We start from the raw sequence: 26,810 nt of genomic DNA on the forward strand, positions 1-26,810 counted from the left end.
TCTTTGTCTTTCTCTTTCACCGTCACATAAAAAAATACACACACGCATTCAGTCTAAGTTTCTGGTGAAATTGTCCGTGTTAAGACTAGTAGACCCAGGGAAGCCTCCCGTGGACCCAGTGAAGCGGTGACGAATCTGATTAGCTTTGAGTCCGGAGAGCGATGAGAGAGCTGATTAGATGATTGGATGAAAGGAAGGTTTATGATTATTCATCTCAAGGGGAGAAGAGTGTGTGTGTGTGTGAGAGCGGGTGTGTGCAGTGGTGTAGTGGTCCCTGGAGAAGTGGGTATACTCTTAATTTTTTTTTAAGCAGCCCATACAGCACAGGATAAACGCCCTGTTTTGAGAAGTGGGTATACTCAATGCTGACTGAAAAATAAGTGGGTATACTCCGTATACCTGCATATACCCTGGACTACACCACTGGGTGTGTGTGTGTGTGTGTGTGTGTGTGTACAGTATGTGTTTGTGTGTCTCATCACACCTCCATTTCACTTGCACATCAATTCTCTCGTAAAGCAGTTGCTGCTGTCTTCCGTGACAGTAACAACAAAAGTAGTTCTGTATAGTGTGGCATTACTGAGAATGTTTGGTGTGCATTGACAGGGGTATTTTTAATTCCTTTACTACTTTTTTAGATTTTTTTTTTCCTAGTTGTGTGTTTGTGTGTGTGTTTGGTAAGTGTGTGTGTTTGGTAAGTCTGTGTGTGTGTGTGTGTGTGTGTGTGTGTGTGTTTGATAGTGTGTCACTTCCTTTCTCTTTCATGCCTTCTCTCTGACAGTTGACTTGGGCCTGTGGCTAGACTCTGGGGAGGATGGACCACGTCTGACCCAGTCTTGAGTCCTTCCCCTCCTCTCTCTCTCTCTCTCTCTTTCCTTCTCCCTCCCTCTCACCCGCTGAACCTGGCGTAACCATGGAGACGTGCACACGGGGCTGCTCCTCGGCCATGCGGCTGTGTGGGAAGCTGAACCGGCTCAAGACGCTGGAGGAGGACGTCATGGCCACATCTCTGAAGCGCTGCCTCTCCACCGTGGACCTGACGCTGCTGGGCGTGGGCGGCATGGTGGGTTCAGGCCTCTATGTCCTCACGGGCACCGTCGCCAAGGATACGGCCGGCCCGGCCGTGGTGCTGTCCTTCCTGATCGCAGGCGTGGCCTCTCTCATGGCTGCCCTGTGCTACGCCGAGTTCGGAGCCCGCGTGCCCAAGACCGGCTCCGCCTACATGTTCACCTACGTGTCGGTCGGGGAGATCTGGGCCTTCCTGATTGGCTGGAACGTGATTCTGGAGTACATGATTGGCGGGGCGGCGGTTGCGCGGGCCTGGAGCGGCTACCTGGACTCCATCTTCGATCACCGCATCCAGAACTTCACGGTGAGCCACGTGATGCGCTGGGACGTGCCCTTCCTGGCGCACTACCCCGACATGCTGGCAGCAAGCATCCTGGTGGTGGCGTCCTTCTTCATCTCGTTTGGCGTGCGCGTCTCCTCCTGGCTCAACCACATCTTCTCTGCGGTCAGCATGGCGGTCATCCTCTTCGTGCTGGTGTTTGGCTTTGCGCTGGCCGACCCGCAGAACTGGGGCGCGCGGGAGGGCGGCTTCACCCCGTTCGGCATCTCCGGGGTGTTGGCCGGCACCGCCACCTGCTTCTACGCCTTCGTGGGGTTCGACGTAATTGCCGCCTCCAGCGAGGAGGCCCGAGACCCCCAGAAGGCCATCCCCATGGCCACAGCCATCTCCCTGGGCCTGGCCGCCACGGCCTACGTGCTGGTCGCCTCGGTGCTCACGCTCATGGTGCCGTGGCACTCGCTGGACCCCAACTCTGCCCTCGCTGACGCCTTCTACCGCCGCGGGTACAGCTGGGCCGGCTTCATCGTGGCTGTGGGGTCCATCTGCGGTAAGTGTGTGTGTGTGTGTGTGTGTGTGTGTGTGTGTGTGCACGCACCTGCGTGTGTGTGTTTGTGTGTGTGTGTGCTGCAAGCTTGTGTTGCTTCACATTTTGCAGCCTGTGTCTGTGTGTAAACTAGGTAAACTGTGCTGTGTATGCATGCATTAAGTGTTTGTGTGATGGTTTATCGCTCATTTTGATAAGCGTGTGTGTTATGTTAGACCCGCCATGATTTTCTTCCAGAGTGTCAAGGTATTAAGAGTATCTATATACACACACACACACACACACACACACACACACACACCCACACACACACGCACACATTCACAGACTATATGCTATGGCCAGCAGTTGATGGCTAGCAGGTCATTCATAGGAATAGGTCTTGATCTTTGTGTACCAGCTCTCACAACCAGGAATCTGACTACTCATTAACCAGGAAACATTATGGAATGCTCGGGAGATGGATGTACGTTAAGGAACACCATAGAAAGCCTTTTTAATGTCTTTCAGTGACATATCAACATGGCACTGTAGAGTACAGAGTTTGAATGGGAAGAAATGTCAGCTATGTGCTGTGTGCAGGTATTATGCCTTGGCTTTAAAAGAACCACAACTGGAGGACATGACTTTGATGGCATGTTGTGTTTTATTTTTGTTTACCCAATCCCCCCTGCCCCCCCCCCCCCCCCTCCCCCCAATTCAACCCCAGCCATGAACACCGTGTTGCTGAGCAACCTGTTCTCGCTCCCGCGCATTGTCTACGCCATGGCGGAGGATGGCCTCTTCTTTTCGGTGTTCTCGCGGGTCAACCCGGTGACCAAGGTGCCGGTGGTGGCCATCCTTGTGTTCGGCAGCCTGATGGCGCTCATGGCGCTGCTGTTCGATCTGGAGGCGCTGGTGCAGTTCCTCTCCATCGGCACCCTCCTGGCCTACACCTTCGTGGCCGCCAGCATCATCGTGCTCCGCTACCAGCCCGAGAGGAAGAGCGCCTCGGACGGCGGGGGTCAGAAGACCGATGCCTCCTCTTCCTCCGGCCCCATCACGCCCTCCCCCGGGGTTACCAAAGCAACCACCCCCTGCGCAGCCCCCCCCGCCACGAGGCAGGCGGATGAGACGCAAACGCTGACCACACCGGACGGCGGCGAGCTGAAGGAGTACGAATCGTTCTCGGACAAGCTGCAGCTGGTGGAGCGGGACCCGAGTGACGGCAGCGGTGGCGGGTGCGACCGGCGGCCCCCGGGGCACCTGAAGGCGCGCTGGGAGCCCTACCTGGGCCGTGTGCTGGGGCACTGTGAGGCGGGCGGGGTGGTGCCGTTGGCCGTGACGGCGCTCATGGTCAGTGCCGTGTCGCTGTGTGCCGTGCTGGTGTTCGGCTCCAGCCCGCTTCAACTGCCCCCCTGGAGCTTCGGCCTGCTGGTGGCCATCTTCAGCCTCACCTACCTGCTCAGCCTTGCCCTCATCTGGGCACACCAGCAGAACCTCAACCTCAAGACCTTTCAGGTGAGAGCAAGGACAGAAACACACACACACACACAGCATACACACTCAACACACACACACACACACACACACACACACACACACACATTCATTATCACACACGTTCACACAGCAAAATAATGCAACAAGTGGTCCCACATGGTCAGGCCAGTGACATTCACTGTAAAAAATGTGCTTAAAATTGACAGTGAAATGGCGTAAAGTCGTGACATCAAAAAAATGTAAATAGAAATACAATAGAGTATTGCTTATTTCACAAAAAAATTTGGTACAATACTAAACGGAATATAAATGTTAATTTTAAAGTAAGATTATGCATATTTCTTTTTAGAAACGACATATGGCTGTCATTTTCAGGATGAAAAACTGTATTACAAGAAGCAATGCAATGCAGTTTGAATTGCAACATGGTGGTGTTAAAATACTAAACGAAATACAACTGTTAATTTTAAAGTATTTCTTTGTTGTTGTTTTTACAAGAAAGATCTGGCAGCTGAGTTGCCAGAATAATTCTGTAAAAAATACGGCCAAACCGTAACCATCTTCACAAAACATAGCATTGTAAACCAGTACATTTAACATTGGATTTATGCTGATTTTGCATAACCGTTGCTATAAAACAAATTATTTCAGTAAAATGTACATCCAGTTGTTGTCTATATAGTAAATCCCATTCAATTTATTCAACTGATTTTCAATGTAGATTCCCCTATAAAGTTCTTTATAATATAATGTTTTCAAATGCATTAATAACAGTTTGGACCAGGGCCTTAATAGAAGGGGGTGCAGCAGTGGCACTAGGGACCCCGTAACCTTCCCCCCTTGAACTGTGGCTGACAGAAGTCTCTGACTCCAGTGTCCACCCAGTGAAGATCTGATATTCAAATTGCAAGGTGGCAAATGTTATATAATCCCTTGAAAAGGTAAAGTTTTCTCGATCATGGTGGGTATTATTTGTGGGAAAAATAGTAACAATCTATAAAATAAATGATATGCGTAACTTACATACACTATAGAAACTTAAAAAAAAAAACATTCAATGAAATGAAAAATATTATTTTCTTTGGTATTTTTGTCATTTTCAGATTTGCAATGATTGCTGGGTAATATGTATGTTTGTTCATGTGACGAGACGGTACGATATAGCAAGTCTCTCAATTTGCCAAGATGCTGACTGTGGCAACTGCAAAGTGACCCTTTTACAAATTGAAACTCATTAAGACCTACCTGAGGAGCAGCAGAGGCTGAATGGTCTGGCTATCCTGTCCATTGAAAAAGCAATCATGCATCACCACTTTTATGTTTGAAAGGCATCGTTTCGGCTTGCAGGCCTGCTTTGTACAGTCAACATGTCGGTCTTGACTTTCAGATTTTGCGCCTAAACTAGCTATATCGTATTGTCTTGTCACCGGACAACAACATACATATTACCCAGAAATCATTGCAAATCTTTAAATGACAAAAATCCCAAAGAAGAAATCCTAAAGAACTTGTTCATTTCATTGAATCTTTTTTTAATAGTTTCTATAGAGTGTGTAAGATAAGCATATCATTTTGTTATAGATTGTTACTATTTTTACCACAAATAATACCTACCATGATGGAGATACGTTTACCTTTTCAACTCTCTAGCTAGCATTACACACTCTCTTAAATGCATTACCAGTTCTTCTCTGTTTTTATGCTGCAGAAACTGGAGTCATAGACTTCTGTCAGATGCAGTATAAGAGGGTGATGGCATAAATTTAAACATAACATGTCTATGGGCCCCCAAGAACTGCGGGCCCAGGTTTAACCACACCTGCTGCACCCTTCAGTTAAGGCCTTGTTCCCAACTGTTATTAATACATTAAAATATCTTATTTTATAAAGAACTTTTTAGGGGATCTTCATGAAAAAACAGTTGAATAGTGTTATAATGAGACTTAAGCAGTTAAATATTGTTGTTTGCTTGGTATTTCTCATTGAAATTGAAGGGGATTAGATATACAATAGACATCAACTGTATGTACATTTTACTGAAATAACTGGTTTTATAGCATAATGGTCATGCAAAATCAGCATAAATCCAATGTTAAATGTACTGGTTTACAATGTAATATTATACATTATAAACTGTTAAAGATACATATTGCTCTGTGAAGATGGTTACGGTTTGGCAGTATTATTTACTGAATTATTCTGGCAACCACAAGCTGCCAGTTTTTTACAGTAAAAACAACAGGATTTGTTTTACAGTGTAGCATAGCAGTGATGTAAATATAGCTAAAGTTCAATGTTGAATACACAGGCTTAAAATGTTACATTTACTGAACATACTTGTCCAATATAACATAACAGTGACGTAAATACTGCTCAAATCCAATGTTGAATATACAGGTTTAAAATGTTAAATGTACATGCTGCTCTGTAAAGAGATTTACAGGTGGATGTATTCTTTACAGGATTGCTCTGGCAACTCAGCTGCCAGAATTTTCCTGTAAAAACGATGGCAGTTTTTTTTACAGTGTTGATCTATAGCGTAGCTGCACCTGTTAGCGACCAGTCTGTTAAACAATCTGCCAGTATGTTAAACAATCGATATGCTACGTTTATAAATAGATTAACATCACAACGGGAACATAGCCGATAACTCGCGCATGCTGCTATTATATCCCATTACGATACCAAGGCTAGAAAAGCTGCTTAAGCATTACATTTTAAAATCACCCTACCCAACATACTGCAAGGCTTAAAATATGATGAATTTCAATTCAAATATGGTTTCACCACCAGGTAATCCTGTTATGTTTTTCTTTTCTCGGAGGCTGATAACAGTTCTAAATACAATCTCAGCCACAGCTGTGCCCCCCCCCCCCCCCCTCCTATTTCCTTCTATGTATTGCATGCTGTGCTATAGCCATAGGGGTTCATTAGTTTATGAATCCACCCATCCCTCCATCCATCCATCCATCCATTCAGCCATGCGTTCATCTGTTCATCTGCTCATGGGTTTCATCACTCTCTTCAGCTAAGAGAGTCAGGTAACAGGAGGGGGGACGGGGAAGGGTGACATGCAGAAAGGGCCACTCTTTCACAACATCCTCCCATCTGCGGAGACACACACACACACACACACACACACAGACACACACACACACACACACAGAATGGGGTCTGTGAACTGCTGAATACTGTAGGAGGTTTGATGGGGGAGGGGAGGCAGTGGAAAGACTGGTTTTGTCCTCCTTAATGCAACTGTTTGTCCTGTTTCATAGTGGATGACTAGTTATACTAATAACCCCAGCAGTTGAACTAGCTCTGCACAGAGGCAATACTAACTAGACGTAACGCAAAGCGTTACAAAATATGACCGCCGAACTGTTCAGTAGGTTTTGGCACAGAATGAGTCATGGTTGTCAGTGTGTTTGTGTGTTTTTATGTGTTTCGTGTGTGTATGACTTGTTTATTTCACGATATGAAAAGGCGTTATAATCCAGCGCATTCTTTCAACAGAAATAAATCACATTTTGTTATATGTAAATGAATATGTGCAGAGCAGTGACGTGCCGTGAGGTTCGCAGCTGGTGCGGCACAGAAACCGGAAGTGATTACGTCATTCCGATTGCTAGTTGTTTAAAAAAAATAGAAATGTATACATCATACATGTATATATGCTTATGGTTTAAAAATTGTCATCTCACCAGAACTGAAAAAACTTTATGTTTTATTGTCTAAGTAGTTATGCGGCTCAATAGTCAACTGACTTTTACGAGGCCTACAGCTAAACGTACAATCGGTGTGGTAATTGAACTTTTACACCGTGTCAAATAAGATATTAATAGTTACAAGGTAGCGTATGTAGCCCTCCCACCAATGATATGGCTCATTTCATTTTGTTTAGGGAAAATATAACTACGTTGGTGGGATGCTAATTTAAATTACCTTTTACACAACTCGGATACTTGAATTCGCAGTTTAGAAAAAAAACAATTGCATATTTATTTACACAACGTATTAACAAGCAAACAGTTAAACACCGCAGACATAGCACACAATACCAAAATGTTCTACTGACCGGTACAATTTAAAGTTGCAGTGTTTCCCACAGAAATTTTGGAGACTATGGGGGGGGGGCGCACATGTCCGGGGGTGGGGGGGGACGCGCGGTGGGCGCATGTTTACCGGTTTACCACTTTGGGGGGGGGGGATGTTTTTTCGGCCTAAAATTCCTGATTTCGCGGGAGCTTCCCACTTTTGGGGGGGATAAGCCCCTACATAAAACCTATTATTTTTCCTGTGACCCAACAAAACTAGGGGGGTCTGGGGGCATGCTCCCCCATAAGATTTTTTTTTTTTTAAATAACCTTTTAAATAGTGTCCTCTAGTGGGTTTTAGGAAGATAAATTAACAAATTGAGATTCAAAATATGGCACAAATATAAACATATTGAAGACATCTGCTGAGATTTTGTTTGGGATTTGTGTGAAGCAAGAGCACCCTGACCCGGGAGAGAAAGCTTAGGAACAGCTACTACACTTTGCCTCCACATATTAATGTGAGGCCTCCTTCTCTGCAATGACTGATCAAAACAAAGCAGAGAAACAGACTGTGCCTGGAGAAGAGCTTGATATCAGCAGTTGCCTCCCTTTGTTTTAGGAAGAGAAATTAACAAATGTAGATTTAAAATATGGCACAAAATAAACATATTGAAGACTATAATGGTCTAAAGGTGCTCATTATAGTTAATGTCAGATATCCTCTGTTCAATTTTCAAACTCTCCCTCACTATATTACTTTTTTGATCGAGCAATATTCCATGACACCTGATACGATGCCAACGTGACCGTTTTAGAGTACTTAGCCGAGTCTGACTGATGTATCAAAGAATGTACCTTGTGCTTGCCCAGCTCTGCTTTTAGGAACTCCTGGGCTATGTTAGCATCCAAGTTCAAGGCTTTAAAATGCGACCGTGACGTCTGCATATTAAGCAAAGGGGTTTTCCATTTCGCTCCGCAAATAATTCCTCCCATTCAGGCAAGAAGGCCCGGTGTTCATATTCATACATTCGTTTAGCTCTACGCTTTGCTGGATCCATGGCATTCTTTCAGTAGCTAGCTACCGCTAGTCTGGCTAGTAACTTTCTGAAACTGGGTGCACACATTAGAATGTTTCACTTTGGAACATTAACGTTACTTGAAGACATCTCTCAAGATCGAGTGATGACAAAATACACATGAATAAATACCCCCATTCAAATCGGACAGCTTTTTGACTGTATTTCCAAATATATTGCGAGCAAAATATGCTTTTTAGATGGTTTAGATGGCCGGCAACTACTAACTGCTATCTTATCTTCAAACAGAAAGTAACGTGTGCGCATCGGGGCAATTGTAAACTCGCGATCATCTAGTGACAAAAATGACATGCCGTTGTGCAAATAAGATAAATAACACAAAGCTATTTATTGTGTTTAATAAAATAACAAGCTATAGAGTATAGACCTGTTCTACAGGAAAGGTATCCTTAACTGACTTCCGTTGTGATCTGGCGCTTTATAGAAAATTAAATTGAGCAAAGTTAACTTGACCTTTCAGGGGGGGTGCCGTTGGGGGGCGGGGCACCCCCTTATACAATGGTAGGGGAAACACTAACATATCTCAACAGTGTTTTGTTTTCGGCACAGTCGCAGGCAGACAGCCGAACTTCGTGCTCTCATGCAATCCCAATGAGAGCGACACGAACTTCGTATAGCAAAAAAAAAAAAAAAAAAACTGTGCACGCAGAGACTATGGCGGCCGAAATTAGACTATGGCGGTGCGCCATAGTCTCGTCAATATGTGGGAAACACTGAGTTGGTGCACTTTTCGTTGGAGCTCTTAACCGTCAATTTGAGGTGAAACCAAAGTAATCCACTCACGGCTCTCCGTACAGTTCAGTAGAAATCCGTTGTCCTTTTCATGAATATGTCCCGTTGGGAAACTTGAAACACTCCAAACACTTCTGTCCCGTCGTTTGAAGCAAACATTTTAGCTCCGCCATTGGTCTCCCATTATTAATCATTTCACGTTTGGACTGCAAGTCCAGTTTTGAGAACTGCTTCAGCTTAGCAATACAACTTTAGCAATACAACACCATTTTCGCCGTCAAGCAGAAATGTAGAAGAAGACCTACTTTTAGAACCAAAATATACCCGACAATTGAGCTCTCGCTCGCCTCCCTTCTTGAAGCAGTGGTACTGCCTGCCTCACTTACAATATTTTTCAATGCGTTTTGAACTCAACTCAAAGCTTCTACGCTTGCGCACGCATGCGTTAAACCCAGTTTGGAGTGATTGCGCAATCCTAGAAAGGCACTGGCTCAGCTGCCCATAGACACCAATGCATCTGCCTCCCTTGACGGCACGTGCATGTTCATTGGCTGATCATTGTCACTGGGAACCGGAAATGCGCAAATTCAGCGATTTTGATAATAAAAATGCTCGAAATGATCGGAATCATGCAGAAATGACACTCGTAACACAGATAACTAGAGAAATATGAATATTTATTTTATAATACAAATATATATTATTATTATTATTTATTTTTTTTAATATTTTTTTTTTTTACTTTTCAAAATGACAGGTATGACTGCATGTCCCTGGTGTAGAGTGTTGTTTCTGTGTGTGCCTGTATGTGTTTGTTAAAGTGCACCCATTTCACTTGCATAAGCTAGTAAATATTTCGGCATGAGAACGAGGAAAACAATGTAAACACACATGTGCTAATGACTTCTCAGCCCACAAATGAGGAGAATACCAACGGACTTACGCTAATATTCCACACAATAAAAACAACTTAACAAAGTTCTACAATGTATCAATGTGGCCGATAAAGCATTAACTTTCAGTCAGATTTAAATCGCCATTCAATTGGCAGCTTGCGCATTAACTAATGTTTGTATTTCATATCAGCATTATTTACACACACAACAGGTAAGCTACAAAATACATTGGCAGCTGCTGGCTTGTGATAAACGCGTGTTATGTGAAAATGCACTCGTGAATATTAATTCTTTCATACGATGTTGCATATAGTCACCCTGAGGATTCCTAATTCCAATTATAATAACATCAGCTAGATAACTAGCTTTCATTTCACGCTAATTAAACTCTTAAATCATTTAAGGTTAAGGTTATTAGCTAACATAGCAACAAGATAACCAAATACACCAGGAGACAAAACGTTACCTGCAATTTAAGTTTAATTTCTCAAAATCAGCCTTGTTCGCTTGGAATACGAGTAGTTCATCGAGTTATCATATGCCCCTTTGTTTGAAGCATACCTTTTAGCTCCGGCATTGATCTCCCTTTATTGATCACCCTAAGTTTTGATTGAAAGTCCTGTTTTGAGAAATGTTTCCATTTTCGAGATCAAGCACATACCCGACCGGTGGGCTCTCGCACGCTCCCGTCAGTGAGGGAGAGGTACTGCTTGCCTAACAATTGTTTCTTTCGCTGTGGTTTAAGACATAGACCAAAATATGTCAATGGTTTTACACATATATACGTATATGTCTTTGTTTTTTTATGTCAGATCACAAGACTATAGGTTCTGTATAACTGAGCGTCAAGTGTTCCAAGCATGCATGTAGGTGTGCTTGTGTGTGGATGCATGTACATAAGGGAGTGCGTGTGTGTTTATGTGTCTGTGTCTGTGTCTGTGTGTATGTGCATGTGCCTGTGTGTGCACCTGTGTTTGTACATGTGCATGCATGCGTACATATGTCTACTGGGTGTGTATGTGTGCATACGAATGTCTACTGTGTATGTGTGTGTATCTGTTGCAGTTTTGACCATGCAATATGGTGCAGTTTTGACGATGTTAGCCAGAGATACCTGCAATTACATCACCTCATCAGTGTTTCCCCTACAATGATATTAGGGTGGCGGCCCGCCCCCCCAACGGCCCCGCCCGCCCGCCCCCCCTGGAAGGTCAAGTAAAAAAAAAAAAAAAAAATTAGCGCCAGATCACAAAATAAGTCATTTAAGGTTACCTTTACCATAAAACATGTAAAATTATACTTATTGACTGCTGTCATTCAAAGAAACACATGAACATCACAATTCATTTAAGTGTTTGTGTCCGTGTCCGCCGCCGCGGCGCACCGCGCCCCTGCCGCCGTCCCCCCCCCAAGCTGTAAACCTAGGGGAAACACTGCTCATGTTTGCTTTTTAATTTTTAACTAGGTGGCGCTATACATAAGATTAGTGGTTATGGGATGGGTTGACATGGCCCCTTAAGACAAACATACAAAAAACATGTGGCCCTCCTAAGCCCTACAGTTCTCGGGATATTCGAAGTAAACTGTGTCAGGCCACCTACAGGCCAGTTGGTGTACAGCCACATAAAAAAATAAATATTGTATGGCCCCCCATGGACGGAATTGCACGAAACTTGGCATGCATTCAGAGGGTCTCAAAATGATCCACCTCTTTCAATTTCGTGCACTTTCGACAATATATTTATGCATAAGTTATAAGTGACTGGAGTTGTGAAGAGTGCATAGTTTGAGGGTCTGTTACACCCACACCCTCCAAACTTTGTAAAAGATTCTCATAACTTTCAATTCTCCATTGCTGAAGAGTAACCTGATCACGTTTGAAGGCATTACCAATACATTTGTAGGAGGAGTTCAATCACATGCGAGGTGTGGAAACAAAGTGAAGTTTCCAACACCAACAGGTGGCGCTATAGCTGATATCAGTCAGGCATATGTAAGCGTTCGGGCCGGATCCAGCATCCACCCTAAGACATTTTCTCTGGATCAAACAATGTAGGCAAGACTTACAAGAGACTTTGTGTTTTGTGGCAAGCACTGACAAGTTGACAAAGTTTGAGGGTCTGTCACGCCCACACCCTCCGACTAATGACAAAACGCATCTTCCACTTAAAATGGCCGACTTCCTGTGGACCTGCCACCATGGCGTCAAGAGACTTTTTGGTGCGTCCAAGCATGATGAAGACGTGTACCGAATTCCGTCAAGCTACGCCAAAATAACCCCAATGCGCAGGGTTTTTTGCAATGTTCTAGGGGGAGCTACAGAGCCATTTTGCTCCATCCTTGGACAAAAACTCTACCGAAGATGGACGGTTACATGCTTGATGTCCCTGGCAAATTTGGTAATTTTTCGAGCACTTTGACATATATGCGATTAAAACCAGGGATTAAAAACGAAATATTTTTCATTTCATTTTGTTCTGACCAAAAACGTTATTTTTAAAAGGATAGCAAGAAAATGCAGCAGCATAGACCCATGGCTATTCAAAACAAAATGAGGCTATATCACCTTGCAGTTAAAATTTGGCAACATGAAATTAGGCTGCCATATACCATTAAAGCACAAACATTAAACACAAACATGGCCATGTCTTTCGAACTGACAAACAAACAAGCAAACAAACTTAGGCCTAAGTTCAAATTCTTAAAGCATCTCAAACAAAACGTTCTCCCTTACGCGCAAAATAAACACAACCCTACGCTAACCCTTTGAAATGGACACACCAAATTGCTGAATAAGAAATTTGGTATAGCTTACATACCAAATTGCTTATTTAGCTTAAGGAAAAGTATGTCCTCCAAAACATTCTCCTTCAAATTGCTGCGCAAAGGAGACAGGATATATTTGAGCGACGAAAAGGCACGCTCTACACTGACCTGGGTAACGGGCACAGGCAGCACACTCATTGCAAGCTTGTATAGCTCAGGGTTTGCGCTAGACATGCCAGTCCAATAAGCAAAGATGCTTTCGCTTCTTTTAAGTCTAGCCTCTCTAGCATAGACGTCTAGGAAATTGGACAGTGAAACGTTTGGGACTGTCCTGCGACTGGTCTCCCTTTGTTGAAGTAAACGATCGACTTCGTCTTCTTCTTCCTCAGATGAGGATGACGGGGTTTGAGGAGAAGGTTTGGTGGATGCCAGGGTCTGCATTATTTCCCACGTTTTAATGAGGTGGACTTTAGCCACGTCAGTCTGGTGGTCACTTAGGAGGACTTTGTAACGCGGGTCGAGAAAAACGGCAGAGATAAATGCGACATTGTCGAACAGCATCGTTTTGCGTCGCTGGAGACAGCTTGACAAGGTTTTAGCGAATCTGGACTCCACCTTATCTGTTTCGAGTTGGCATTTTAGCCACACACCACAAAAATCTCCTGCTGTTAACTGGTCACACTGTAGACATTTTGTTGCTATTTTGGCAGGTTTCAATGCATCCACTAAAACAGAGATCTCCTGCCATTCTCCTACGTTAAGATGCAGCTCTGGGATGCTAGGGGCCATATCCTCACAAAAAGCTCTGAGTTCACAAAGTCGCTCTAGCATATCGTGGGTTGAATGCCATCGTGTTATGCAATCGATGATGGCTCTTTTGTGACCCATTCTCTTTAGCACGGCACCTACAGTTGGCGTTCTAAGTTTTTTAGTGATGTGCCTGGCTTTTGCAATGAGGTTAGACACTTGTCTATCTTTTAAGGCATCCAGTACTGCTAACTGTAAGGTGTGGGCAGCGCATCTTACACTTCGAAGCATTGGACGCCCATTCAGCTCACTAGTGTCAAACTCCACCTCAAACCCGTCATCCAAGTCACTCTCCCCCTCCTCACTATCTTTGTCATCCATCCCCTGGATCTCCTCTCCCTGCATCTCAGTCATCAATGACACAGCTTTGATCATATTAGCCCCATTATCAGTTGTGACTGAATAGATCTGATTAAGCGTTAAATTATATTCCCCAAGAACTCCGCGAACGATCGATGAGATGTAGCTTCCAGTGTGCTTCTCTGTAAGTTCTCTTACTGCTAAAGTTCTCAGCACTATTTGCTGCCCATCTGTAAACTGTACATTAATCCCAAGAACAGAGCGTTCCCTGCATGTTGCTGCATCTGTTTTTAACATCAGCAGCTTGTCACTGAGCTGTTCTGAGAGTTTTTCACGCTCAATTCTGGCGGTATCTATAACCATCTCCCTGACATTTGACTGGTTGATTGCAACAGAATTCCCCATCGCCTCTACAATTGGAGAGATTATCTTCTGGAAACCAGAATCTTCCATAAGGGAAAAAGGTCGACCATTTGCAGTAACGAGCTCTAGACAGGCTTCTTTCAAAGTGTCCGGTGCTAACTGAACAGATATACTGCGAGGTTTTTTAATTACTAAAGAGTCCAGTGTTGTTTGGCTATCAGCTGGCCTCTTTGATCCAGTCGATCGTGTATCAGTTGACGCGCATACACTGTGGGATGCCTCCTCTGAATGTGCCGCAGTAGATTTCCTCCATGGTTGCCCTTAATCGAGTCAGAGCAGCCATCTACCTTGCACTGCGATGTGTTATCTACAGGATTGTAGTTGAAAAACTTTCTGGCTGGATTTCCCTGGTGACGTCCCATCTGTTAGGTCGGAAGAAAGTGACCCGTTAGCCCCAAATTCGCAGGCTAATCACACCACTTTTTAACTGTTAGTTAACCCATTTTCTAACGAAATTGCTGCCAATTGCACGACACGTTTTTAAGTGTGGCTGGTAGCACTAGGCCTATGTTTAACACACTTACAGTATTTATCATTAGGAAAATGTAAGGGCATGTAACATTGGATGTAGCATCTTACCACTGTGAAATAGGACCAGGAAGATGGCTGAAGTAAAATTGTTGACACTATAGTCTAGTCTAGTCTACTCGTTAGTGTCAACAATTTTACTTCAGCCAGGCGCTCTGGGGAACATTGAGCGGGCACTTCCGGAATAAAACTTTATTTCAAGATTCACTGAGGATGCATCCCAGCGCTTCCGCAGGAAGTATTCTAAAAGTATTTCCACATTTCCAGTATTTCAAGAAAGGTTATTTGGAACGAAAAATAACGTTATTAACCGGTTATTAAAAATTGAAAATATCGTTTTCACTCCGGAACAGCTGAAATAGTTTTTGTTCCCGTTTTCGATTACGTTCATAACAAAATTTGATTCTTTACCGGTTTTCGTTTTCGTTCTTTGAACCGTTTCTAATCCCTGATTTAAAACATCTCATTTTTGCTTTTTCATTTTTAACTAAGTGGCGCTATACATGTAATGACTGGTTATGGTATGGGTTGACATGGCCCCTTAACACAAACATACAAGAACAATTTGGCCCTCCTAGGCCCTACGGTTCTCGGGATATTCGAAGAAAACTGTGTCGCGCCACCTACAAGCCAGTTGGTGTAAACCATATAAATCAATTTATTGCATGCCCCCCGTGAACGGAATTCCACGAAACTTAACGTGCAATCAGAAGGTGTCATAATGATCCCACACCTCCGATTTAGTGCAGTTCTGACCTTGTCAACTTACAATTAATTTTTTTTACGACACTCCATTTTTGCTTTTTCATTTGTAACTAGGTGGCGCTATACATGAAATAAGTGGTAGTGGAATGGTTGACGTGGCCTCTTAAGACCAACATACAAAAAAAATGTGGTCCTCCTAGGCCCTATGGTTTTCGACCTATTCACAGAAAACTGAATCGCCCCACCCTCTTTAAAAGGGGTCAAGTCCGACGGGGGTGCAACGGATCAAAACGAAAATCAATGGTTCCACGCTTATCTAGTGGGGCTACATGCCCACCAAATTTCGTGCACCCCGGTGTTTCAGTGTCCCGGGAATCGTTGACAGAAAATCGGCAAACCCCAAAAAAACTGAAAAAAAAAACTCCGACTAAACCTATATGACCGCCGCAGCGCTGTTGCGCGGCAGTCATAATAACCCCAGTAGTTTAACTAGCTCTGTGCACAGGGGCAACACTAAAAACCCCAGTAGTTTAACTAGCTATATGCACAGGGGCAATACTAATGACCCCAGTAGTTTAACTAGCTATATGCACAGAGGCAACACTAAAAACCCCAGTAGTTTAACTAGCTATATGCACAGGGGCAATACTAATAACCCCAGTAGTTTAACTAGCTCTGTGCACAGAGGCAGACAACTCTGACCCTGTGGTTGCATCTGCTAATGCTCTCATGTGAGCATTCATCTGTCTCTTTCGCCTACATACTTTCTTTGTCTTTCCCTCGCTCTGTCTCTTTTCTCTCTCTCACACACACACACACACACACACACACACACACACACACAAACACACACACACACGTACACACGTACACAATAACAATAAATAACATTTGTTAATAATGTAATAACTCGATAACACATTCCTAAGTAACACAATGACACATTCTCAGTTTCTAATCAGGAGTAGCAGTTACAGCCCTGTTTATGGTCAAATTGTGTGTCTGTGTTTTGTGCGTGTGTGTGTGTGTTTGTATTTCTGTATGTTGGTGTGTATATGTTCAAGAACATGGTTTGTAGATGTTTGGTGATGTGTATATGGGTATGTGGATCTGTGTGTCTCATGTTTTTTGTTGTTTTCTGATTGTTGTCTAATTCTTCTGTGTGTGTGTGTGTGCGTACGTGCGTGCGTGCGTGCATGCGTGTGTGAATGTGTGTGTGCCTGTGTGTGTGTGGTGTTTGTGTGTGTGTGTGTGTGTTTGTGTGTGTGTGTGTGTGTGTGTGTGTGTGTGTGTGTGTGTGTGTGTGTGTGTGTGTGTGTGTGTGTGTGTTTTCTCTCTGGCCAGGTTCCTCTGGTGCCATTTGTGCCAGGAGCCAGCATCCTGCTGAACCTGTTCCTCATGCTCAAACTCAGCCCTCTCACCTGGATTCGCTTCACTGTGTGGGTCGCAATAGGTATGTATGCACGCACGCACTCACGCACACACTCACACACACACACACACACACACCCACACATACATTAAACACACACACACGCACACACACACACACACACACAAACACACACAGCCATCCCATCTGGTTATACTTTACAGTGTGATTCACAGCAGTTATGAACACACAGTGGATGGATTCCGTCAGATTTACTCTGTTAAATCATTTCTATCAAGGAGCTCAGCAACTTGTAATGCCTGAGCAGCTAGATTCTTCCATAGCTGCATTTGAATGCAAACAGAAGATGTTAATGCACACATACCAAGCGCTGTTTAGTGGAAACACTTTATCAAGTACAGTTGTAGGGAAAGGCTGTGAGATTTACTCAAAGTAAATTATTTCAAAGTAAATGTAAATGTTTGAACTAACACACACACACACACACACACACACACACACACACACACACACACACACACACACACACACACACACACACACATATACAGCAACACGCATACACGCTGCACAAGAATCCCAATGCTTGTGAATGAAGACCTACCCAGTACATCAAACATCCAGACAAAGCTGCCAAGCATTGAGGAGAGAGGGTGTGTGTGTGTGCGTGTGCGTGTGTGCACCTTTACCTACATGCACAACCCTCACCACTAGTATCCCGTTACCAAATACTTGTTGAGGTAACAGACAGGACAGGAGCTGGCACTCACCAGTCATCCGTCCAGCCTGCCACTGCCCTCCAATAATATGGTGGACCACAAGAAAACAAAAGCCAGTTCAGTACATCCAGCATCTGCTTGTTTGTTTGTTTGTTTGTCTGCTTGTTTGTTTGTCAGCACAGGGTGAACAAAAACCTAGTGTGACCACTGCCTAATCTAACTTCCCTTCCACCCCATCTCTGCGGGGAGAGAGGCTTCTAAGTCATTCTTATTAAGTAATACTCTGCTATGCTTTCCCATGCCTGTTACCCAACCCCCCTGTGTCAACGTGATGATAAATATCTATGGAGGTGTGAGAAGAGATGCTGTTCACGTGTACATTAGGGTAGTGTTGATAAAGATCTATGGAGGGTTGTGAAGAGATGCTGTTCACGTGTACATTAGGGTAGTGTTGATAAATATCTATGGAGGGTTGTGAAGAGATGCTGTTCACGTGTACATTAGGGTAGTGTTGATAAAGATCTATGGAGGGTTGTGAAGAGATGCCATCTAAGTGGACATTAGGGTAGTGTTGATAAAGATCTATGGAGGTGTGAGAAGAGATGCTGTTCACGTGTACATTAGGGTAGTGTTGATAAAGATCTATGGAGGTGTGAGAAGAGATGCTGTTCACGTGTACATTAGGGTAGTGTTGATAAAGATCTATGGAGGGTTGTGAAGAGATGCCATCTAAGTGGACATTAGGGTACTGATGATACAGATCAGGTAGGAGGAAAAGAGACGTGTGTGTGTGTGTGTGTGTGTGTGTGTGTGTGTGTGCGCGTGTGTGCGTGTGTGTGCGTGTGTGTGTTCGTGGGTGTGTGTTCTATCTGGCCAGGTACCTCTGGTGCCATTTGTGCCAGGAAGTGTCCACATGTACATTAGGGTAGTGATGATAAAGATCTATGGAGGTATGTGAAGAGATTGTATGTGTGTGTGTGTGTGTGTGTGTGTGTGTGTGTGGTGTGTGGTGTGTGGTGTGTGTGGAGTGGTGGTTGACTACACAGTTGATGTTTCTCCTGCGTCATCTGTTCTCATCACTGTGTGTGTGTGTGTGTGTGTGTGTGTGTGTGTGTGTGTGCTCTTGTCAAAATCAGCGAAATTAATGGTGTACAAATGTTGCTAATTTGATACAATGTGTGATGCAAGAAATTAATTGTGGAAGTATTGGTGGCTTCACATTGGCTATGAACCAGCTCACAGGAAGAGTCAGTGGATAGAATCAGAATAGAATCTGTTTCTCTCTCTAGTCTCCTTCTTATTGAAACATAGTCAAAGAAACAGAGGTCAGGCTGAAGCTACACTGAGGGCCACCTTTGTGTATCTTTAGTGTCATTCTCAGAGATCACAGAGAGAAGACAACTGATCCTCATTTAATCAATGCCACTACTCCAACTCCATCTGCTAGCTATGGAGGCCCTGGGGAAGTCCCCAGGGGCTTTCTGATTGGCTGTGCTATGAGTGGTATATATTGCTCTGTGTGACACGTAAATGTATGTTCAAAAAGCAAATAATTAAACACTTGGGTACAGCATACTTGTGACACATGTATTTTAAATTGTATGATCATTATTTTGTGTATTTAAAATCTTGATATTGGTATCGTAATGTATGGTTCAAATGTTAGATATTGGTATTGTAATGTATGTTTTAAATGTAAGGTATTGGTATTGTAATATACAGTAGCTGAATCAAGATGGCTGCCGTGTCAAAACCAAGATGGCTGCCGTGTTGTTGCTCTGAGACAGAGGCTCTGTACATCCAATTCTAATCGTCACAACTCTTGTAAGATCTTGCCAATTATCGATCTTATTTGGCAGTGCTCAGTAATATCTCTGCATATGGTGAACATTGTTAAATCCATCTACAAGTTTGAGGCAATCGTATAAGTGGACATCTTCAGGCCTATTAGGCCTGTCTGCAGACTAACAGCTCATCTTATCAACATCTCTGGTACATCTTGGTAAGATACATTTTCTATTCTACCTTTTGACTAAATTGCAAAAGTCTGTGGAAAATGGCTGAGTTGCATCCAGTCAAAGAAAAGGAGCCCTTAACAAAGGAAGCAGTCTTGCCCATCTTCATCCTGGAGAGGGAAATCCTTTCTAAGGATGAGTCTATTAAGAATCCCATAAGGGAAGGAGAGATCTACCACTGCCTCATACAGGAAATTCATCCCCATCATCTTCGGTCTGTCCAAAGAGTCGGAGCACTCTGGCGTATTTATCTGCATGATAGGGACGCAAGAGCTAAACTCCTTACAGAGGAATCACTGTACGCAGCAAGCATATTTACCTCAAAGAAGAAAATCCTTTCAGTCTGAAATCACGCATGGCCGACCTAAACGCCATCCAGATTACTATCAAAGAGCTACCTGAATCCGCCAATGATAGTATTGTGACTTATTGAGTTTTTTAATCAAAGAGGATGCAAGATTGAGAGTAATGTCATGAGACGCATGATTCACTACAACAACCAGCTGACAAACTGCTCTAATGGAGACCGGATGGTTTACATAGAAGCATTGCCCCCCAAGCACATTCCTCGGTCAGTGAAAATGGGCACACACTGGGCAAAGGTCTTTTACCATGGACAGGTTAACATCCAACCGCATGAAAAACACAGTAGTGACACAGTACCCAAAGTAGATTTTAGTCCTGCCACCCAAGACTCAATCAGGGTCATAGAAGACACTTTAAATGAGTATGTGGTAAAAACAACTTTTACACCCAATCCTGATACAGACCAAACCAAGTCTGAGGAAAAGGAGCCTGAGGTAGAGAAGGCGCCCTTGATGGGAGGCGAGTCCCCTCCTGAAACTCTAACTGCGACTAAGAAGGGTAAAAAACAGAGGAAAAGGAAGACGCTGGCTATGAAGCCTCCCAATAGTAAAGGATGTAGATGGGACAAATCAAACCGACAACTCAACTCTTTGGGAAGCGCTTCAAGAGCTGATACATCTTCGCTACTTTCTTATTTCCAATCGGTAAAAGCCTTACAGACTAAGCGAGCAAGAGATATTGGATCACCAAGCTCCGAATCAAGTATCAGCTCACCAGCAAAAAAGAGGGCTGATACAGATGATGTGGATGCACAGGACCAGGAGGAAAATCAACAGCTGCCAAAGCAACACCAAGGCCCCTTGTGTTCGTCTGAAGCTGGTGCAGCACCAGGGATGAATACCAGCCTACCAGGAAGAACCAGCTCGACAGTCAAATGCACCCAGCATGACAAGTGCTGCACAACACCAGACATACAGCCTAGCCTGGGGGTTGCTGCCCCTGGTCTAAAAGGATAAACAGTCTTACTGAAAAACTCCAGAAGACTAGTTACCATTAGAGATGATTTTCCATCATGTTGCTTCTGTACATCCCTGTATCTGTTTACCAATGGGATTTGAACACTTGATAAATAACAATGACAGTCAGCCATGTGTTGACTATATGGATAGAGTAAACTGCTCAAGCTACTCTCCCAATCAGGTGAAACGTATTCCCAATGATAATAATTTCTCTCTTCTCCATCTTAATACTAGAAGCCTGCAAAAACACCACGACGACTTAGTTTCCCTCCTGTCTACTACCGAACATGGTTTTGATGTGGTGGGCTGTAGTGAAACCTGGTTAAATGAGAGATCACACATAGATTCGCTAAATATTGAGGGATACCAGCTCTTTTTCAGAAACAGACCAGATAGAATTGGAGGTGGTGTATGTCTATACGTGAAATCCATACTAAATGCTAGAGTGCGTGAGGATTTAAAGATTGATGATGGCCCTCAGATTCTCTATTTCTTAAAATCAAAATCAGTAATATCATAAATTACATAATTGGAGTGGTCTACCCCCTGGTTCAGACCTTCACTCTTTCAGGATGAAGCTTGATGAGCTCCTTTTTACCCTAAATAGCAACAAAAAGGATTGCATTATCCTTGGAGATTATAATATTGACATAGCAAAAAATGATATGGAAAAAAATGATTTTATTAACACCCTACACTCAAATATTTTTTTTCCTACTATTAACACTTACACAAGAGTCACACAATACACAAAAACTATTATTGACAACATAACCACCAACATAAGAAATGCAAGTCTAAGATCTGGTGTAATCATCTCCGACCTTTCTGATCACTTCCCTGTACTGTTATCCATTGATCGGGTAGTCAAACATATAACCTCAAATCCTAAAATTAGAGTCAAAATCATAAATGACCGAACACTCCAGAAATTGTGTCATAGCCTACAAAATAAAAACTGGGACTCCCTTTATCACTCTAATGACCCCGATGCCGCATACAATTCCCTTATAGACGCCATAACTGCCTCCATTCACCAAACCATACCTGAAAAAGTGGTTGTAAGCAGTACTAAAGTCCATAAGCCATGGCTGACACGAGGCATCTTGAAATCTCAAAAATAAACTGTATAAACGTTACATAAAGGACCCCAATGATTCAAATAAGGACATCTACACCAAATATAGGAAAAAACTGACAAACATCATCATGAAGAGTAAAAGAGATCATTACACCAACTGCCTCAAAAAATCGTGGGGGGATTAAAAAAAAATGTGGCAGGTTCTCAACAATGCCCTGGGTAGGGACAGGAAAGACCTTGTTCTCCCTGACATTGGTGGCTCTACTGGATCAGCTGCTGACGACCTAGCAAACCGCTTCAATAACCACTTTGTTTCTACTGGGGAGAATCTAGCTAGAACTATTATCCCACCTAGAGGAGCATCCTTTACTCATTATCTGCATGGGGAGTATCCAAACTCACTTTTTATTCGCCCAACTGATCCTCATGAGATTTGTGCAATCATAGGGAGCATGAAAAGCTCTAAAACATCAGGCATAGATGAAATTAGTAGTGTCTTACTTAAGGCTATTAGGAATATCATCACTAAACCACTGGCTCACTGTGTAAACCTCTCCCTGTTCTATGGGATAATTCCCAAACTTACCAAAACAGCTAGAATCATCCCAATATATAAGTCAGGTGATAAAAATGACATAAATAACTACAGACCTATATCAATTCTGCCTACACTGTCAAAGGTATTTGAGAAGGTAGTGCATAAGAGGTTGAGTAGTTTCTTAGACAAATACAACATACTTCACCCCTCTCAGTACGGCTTTAAGAAGCAAAGCACTACCTGCATGGCCATCCTAGACCTCCTAGAAAACATCAGACAAGCCATTGACAATAATCAACTGGCGATTGGAATATTTCTGGATCTGTCAAAAGCATTCGATACCATTGACTTTAATATCTTACTTCACAAGTTGCAGCATTATGGGATCAGAGGCACGGCATGGAGATGGTTTAAAAGTTACCTCCAGAATAGAGAACAGTTTGTATGTATAAATGACCATAAGTCAGAAGAAAAAACTGTCACTCTTGGGGTTCCCCAGGGATCCATCCTTGGGCCTCTCCTGTTCATTCTTTATATCAACGACCTCGTCTATGCATCTGATGCCTTCCATAAAGTGTTATTTGCAGACGATACCAACCTGATCCTATCTCATAAAAATCTGTGTGTCCTACAGGAAACTGCTATCAGGGAGTTGTTGAAGGTGAACACCTGGTTTAAGTGCAATAAATTATCACATAATATTTCGCACCATCAAAAATACAGGTAATGTGGAAAATGGCCATGCCATTGATAGAGTAAAATCAACTAAGTTCTTAGGTGTAGAGATGGATGAGTTCATAAACTTTAAAAAACACATAGATAACCTAGTAAATAAACTTTCAAAATATGTTGGTTTATTTTTTTAAATTAGACACTTCCTTCCACTTTCTGCTACACTTTATAAAACTCTGTTTGAACCCCATATCATCTACTGTAATATCATCTGGTGCAATACATACCCTAGTTACCTCCTAAAGTTACAGTCCCTTCAGCTATAACGTGCTATAACGTGGTCAAAATACAATGCTCCGTCGGTGTCACTGTTTCACTCACATGGCCTTCTCAAACTCCCTGAAATCAACACTTATCACAATGCTTGCGCTGCACCATGTACCAGGTGGTAACCAAATTGAACAACCATCTATGTGATCTTGTACCAATATTTCGTCCACTGCATGCACACCATACTAGGAACAAACATACAATCTCCAGTAAAGGAAGGAAATTGAAGAGCACTAGCCTAAGTATTGTCTCCAGAGGACCACAGGTGTGGGACAAGCTTGAAGGCTTCATAAAAATGTCCCAGTCCTTCTTGGCCTTCAAACAAAATGTCAAATTGAAACTGCTATCCTCCTATGGCTTATACAAGTAGTGGCACCGGTGGTCCACAGTGTGACCACAGTGACCTATAATAGTGCACCCATATGTTGTTTCTGCCTGATTTTTTAAACTTATGTCTGGATGTTGTGTCGGGTGAATGTGTATCTCTGTGTATCTCTGTTTGGCTGTTGTGTGTGTGTGTGTGGTGGTGGTGGGGGGGGGGGGTCAATGGGTCAATGTGTTTGTGTTTTTGTTTGCTCAGCATGAATAAAGTAAAGTAAAGTTAAGTAAAGTAAAGTTTTAAATGTTGTGATATTTGCTAATGGGGATCCTTCTAAATAAACAATAAACACACACAAACACACTTTATTCCCATTTAAACACAACAGCCAATGCTACACACTCACTGTCTCATTCACACTCGCTCTCTCTCACACACACACAAACACACTTTATCCCCATTTAAACACACCAGCCAATGTCTGATACACACTCACTCACTCACTCACTCACACACTCACCCACTGTCTTATTCACACACACACACACACACACATACACACACACACACACTTGAACTACAGGTGGTCAAGCTCAACGTTTATACTCTAGCCTCTGTAGAGACTACAATAGAGGCTGGTGAACTGGTGTACAAAGTAGCTGTCTGTCCATTTTCAGTTTGTACATGCGTTTACGTAACTATGTTCTCTCTCTTTCTTTCTCTCTGTCCCTCCTCCTCTCTCTCTCTCTCTCTCTCTCCCCCCTCAGGTCTGGTGGTGTATTTTGGCTATGGTATCTGGCACAGTAAGGAGGGTTTGCGGCAGCAGCAGCATCAGGGGGCGGAGGTGGTGGCAGCACGCTACGTGGTCCTGCCCGGCGGTAGCCTGGTGGAGACAGTCCAGTCTGTCCAGCCAGAGGGCCAGGAGCACACACACACACACACTCACACACCCCCCGCAACCTCCCCCAACGACCTAGCGCACACCAACAGATGAGATCTGCATGTGTGTCTGGCTGTGCATAGGAGGTGATGACTTTCAGAGCAGGACAGGAAGCCAGAAACCCTGTTGTATTTGTTGCCTGTTTGTTCAAATTGTAATTTATTCCATTCCTCTTTGTGATGTCTTTCTATATCTATTTCTCTCTCTTTCTCTCTCTCTCGCTCTCTCTCTCTGTTGTTTTTGTGTCTCTTTCTGGACACAGTCTTGGTTTGTTGACCATGAGAGTAGTGGCCTTTCATGGTTAAACCTGAACACGGAATGAAGGCTGTTCCAACAGCCATATCAGAGGGGATGAAAAGCACAGCTCTTTCCAGACTCATTTGCTTCTGTATGCATGTATGCCACCCCCATCCTCCAGCCCCACCTCACCCTTGCCCGTTCAAGGTGCTTGGCGTCTGTCAACAGTTTCATGTAAGCAGAACTGATGATGGGCTCCATTCATTTCATGAACTGTGTGTTCCCTCATATGCCTCTTTGTTCTGAGTGCTGTATTTAGTTCAACAGTGCGTGTGTGTGTGTGTGTGTGTGTGTGTGTGTGTGTGTGTGTGTGTGTGTGTGTGTGTGTGTGTGTGTGTGTGTGTGTGTGTGCGCGTGTGTGTACTCACTGTCGACAGACAGTGTTGGGTTACTGATGGTTCTTGTTTGCTCTGGATGGTAGAAATTGGTCTCAAATTGAGTCAGTCCACTATGGGTTGACCCTGAGTCTGGTTCACAGCCACTCCCACTCCTGTGGCTTCCTGTAGCCGTCTCAGTTTGATGATGTCAGCTGAAGCAGCTGTATAGCTATGCTTCCTGCAGAAAGCTGCATTGTTGTTGCTGCTGCTGCTACTGCCTGTTCTGTGGTTTATTCCTTTTCTGTGTAGCTGCTAATCCACATCTCTGTGTGTGTGTGTGTGTGTGTGTGTGTGTGTGTGTGTGTGTGTGTGTGTGTTGGGGGGAGGGGGGTTTCAGGGGGTGGTGATGGTCTCCATTAAATCAGTGAACGTTGCAGGGTTTCACCTATTTTACTCACAGAGAGGAAAAAGAGATTGTCAGTTGGCACACAGCAATGATGTCATCATCTCACGTGTCAACACTATTGTTTACTGTTGGCTCCATAGCGGATACATTCCTAACAGACTTTCAGTGATTAATGTCTGGAGGTTTGCTAAAAAAAAAAACGAGCTAATTTTCTACTTTGTATGGCAATGTCATTGCGCACAGTGTTACATTACGTATCAATATGAGGATGTTTCTAATCCCGATTTTTAATTGGTATGACTTTATCAAACCAGAACGTTTCAGTTATCAAGCAGTAAACTGTGGGTCAGAGGAGCCTTTCATTGTCATTTTGATGTCTTCTCCTGAAGCCGCTAGAGTGTGGAGGGTTAAAGGTCGCGGCCTCAGATGTTCTCACTCTTATGGGTGTCGGGTCACTAGGGCTGTGCTAGAGTGTATGCTAACTGGGATTCATTCTGCTGAAGCGCAAATCTATTCAAGATGTCATTTATTTAATTTGTTGACGATCTGTGAAAAAACATAGTTGCAAGCACATTGTACACGCTTTCCCACACATGAACACACTCACTCTCTCTCGCCCGCGCTCTATCTCTCTCACTCACACACATGCCCGCACACACACACACACACACACACACACACACTACAGATTGCAAACCCTCTCACAGATACACATAAAACACTTTTGGTCACCCCATGGCTACATACTATTTATTTATATTTATTTACTGTAAATACATTATTTATTGGTATG

At 43.5% G+C, this 26,810-nt stretch overlaps 1 protein-coding gene across 1 annotated transcript; it reads left to right on the top strand.

Annotated features, from left to right (window-relative positions):
- Positions 1-913: 913 nt before the first annotated feature.
- slc7a4 (solute carrier family 7 member 4) lies at positions 914-25,051 on the top strand (the record flags this gene model as incomplete). The annotated part of the gene is made up of 4 exons (XM_080853890.1): positions 914-1,895; positions 2,602-3,392; positions 17,010-17,118; positions 24,825-25,051. 4 exons carry the CDS (start codon positions 914-916, stop codon positions 25,049-25,051), a joined length of 2,109 nt encoding a protein of 702 aa, XP_080710016.1.
- Between the last annotated feature and the right edge of the window lie 1,759 nt (positions 25,052-26,810).

The sequence above is a fragment of the Sprattus sprattus genome (assembly GCF_963457725.1).
Source record: "Sprattus sprattus genome assembly, chromosome: 16".
NCBI lineage: Eukaryota > Metazoa > Chordata > Actinopteri > Clupeiformes > Clupeidae > Sprattus > Sprattus sprattus.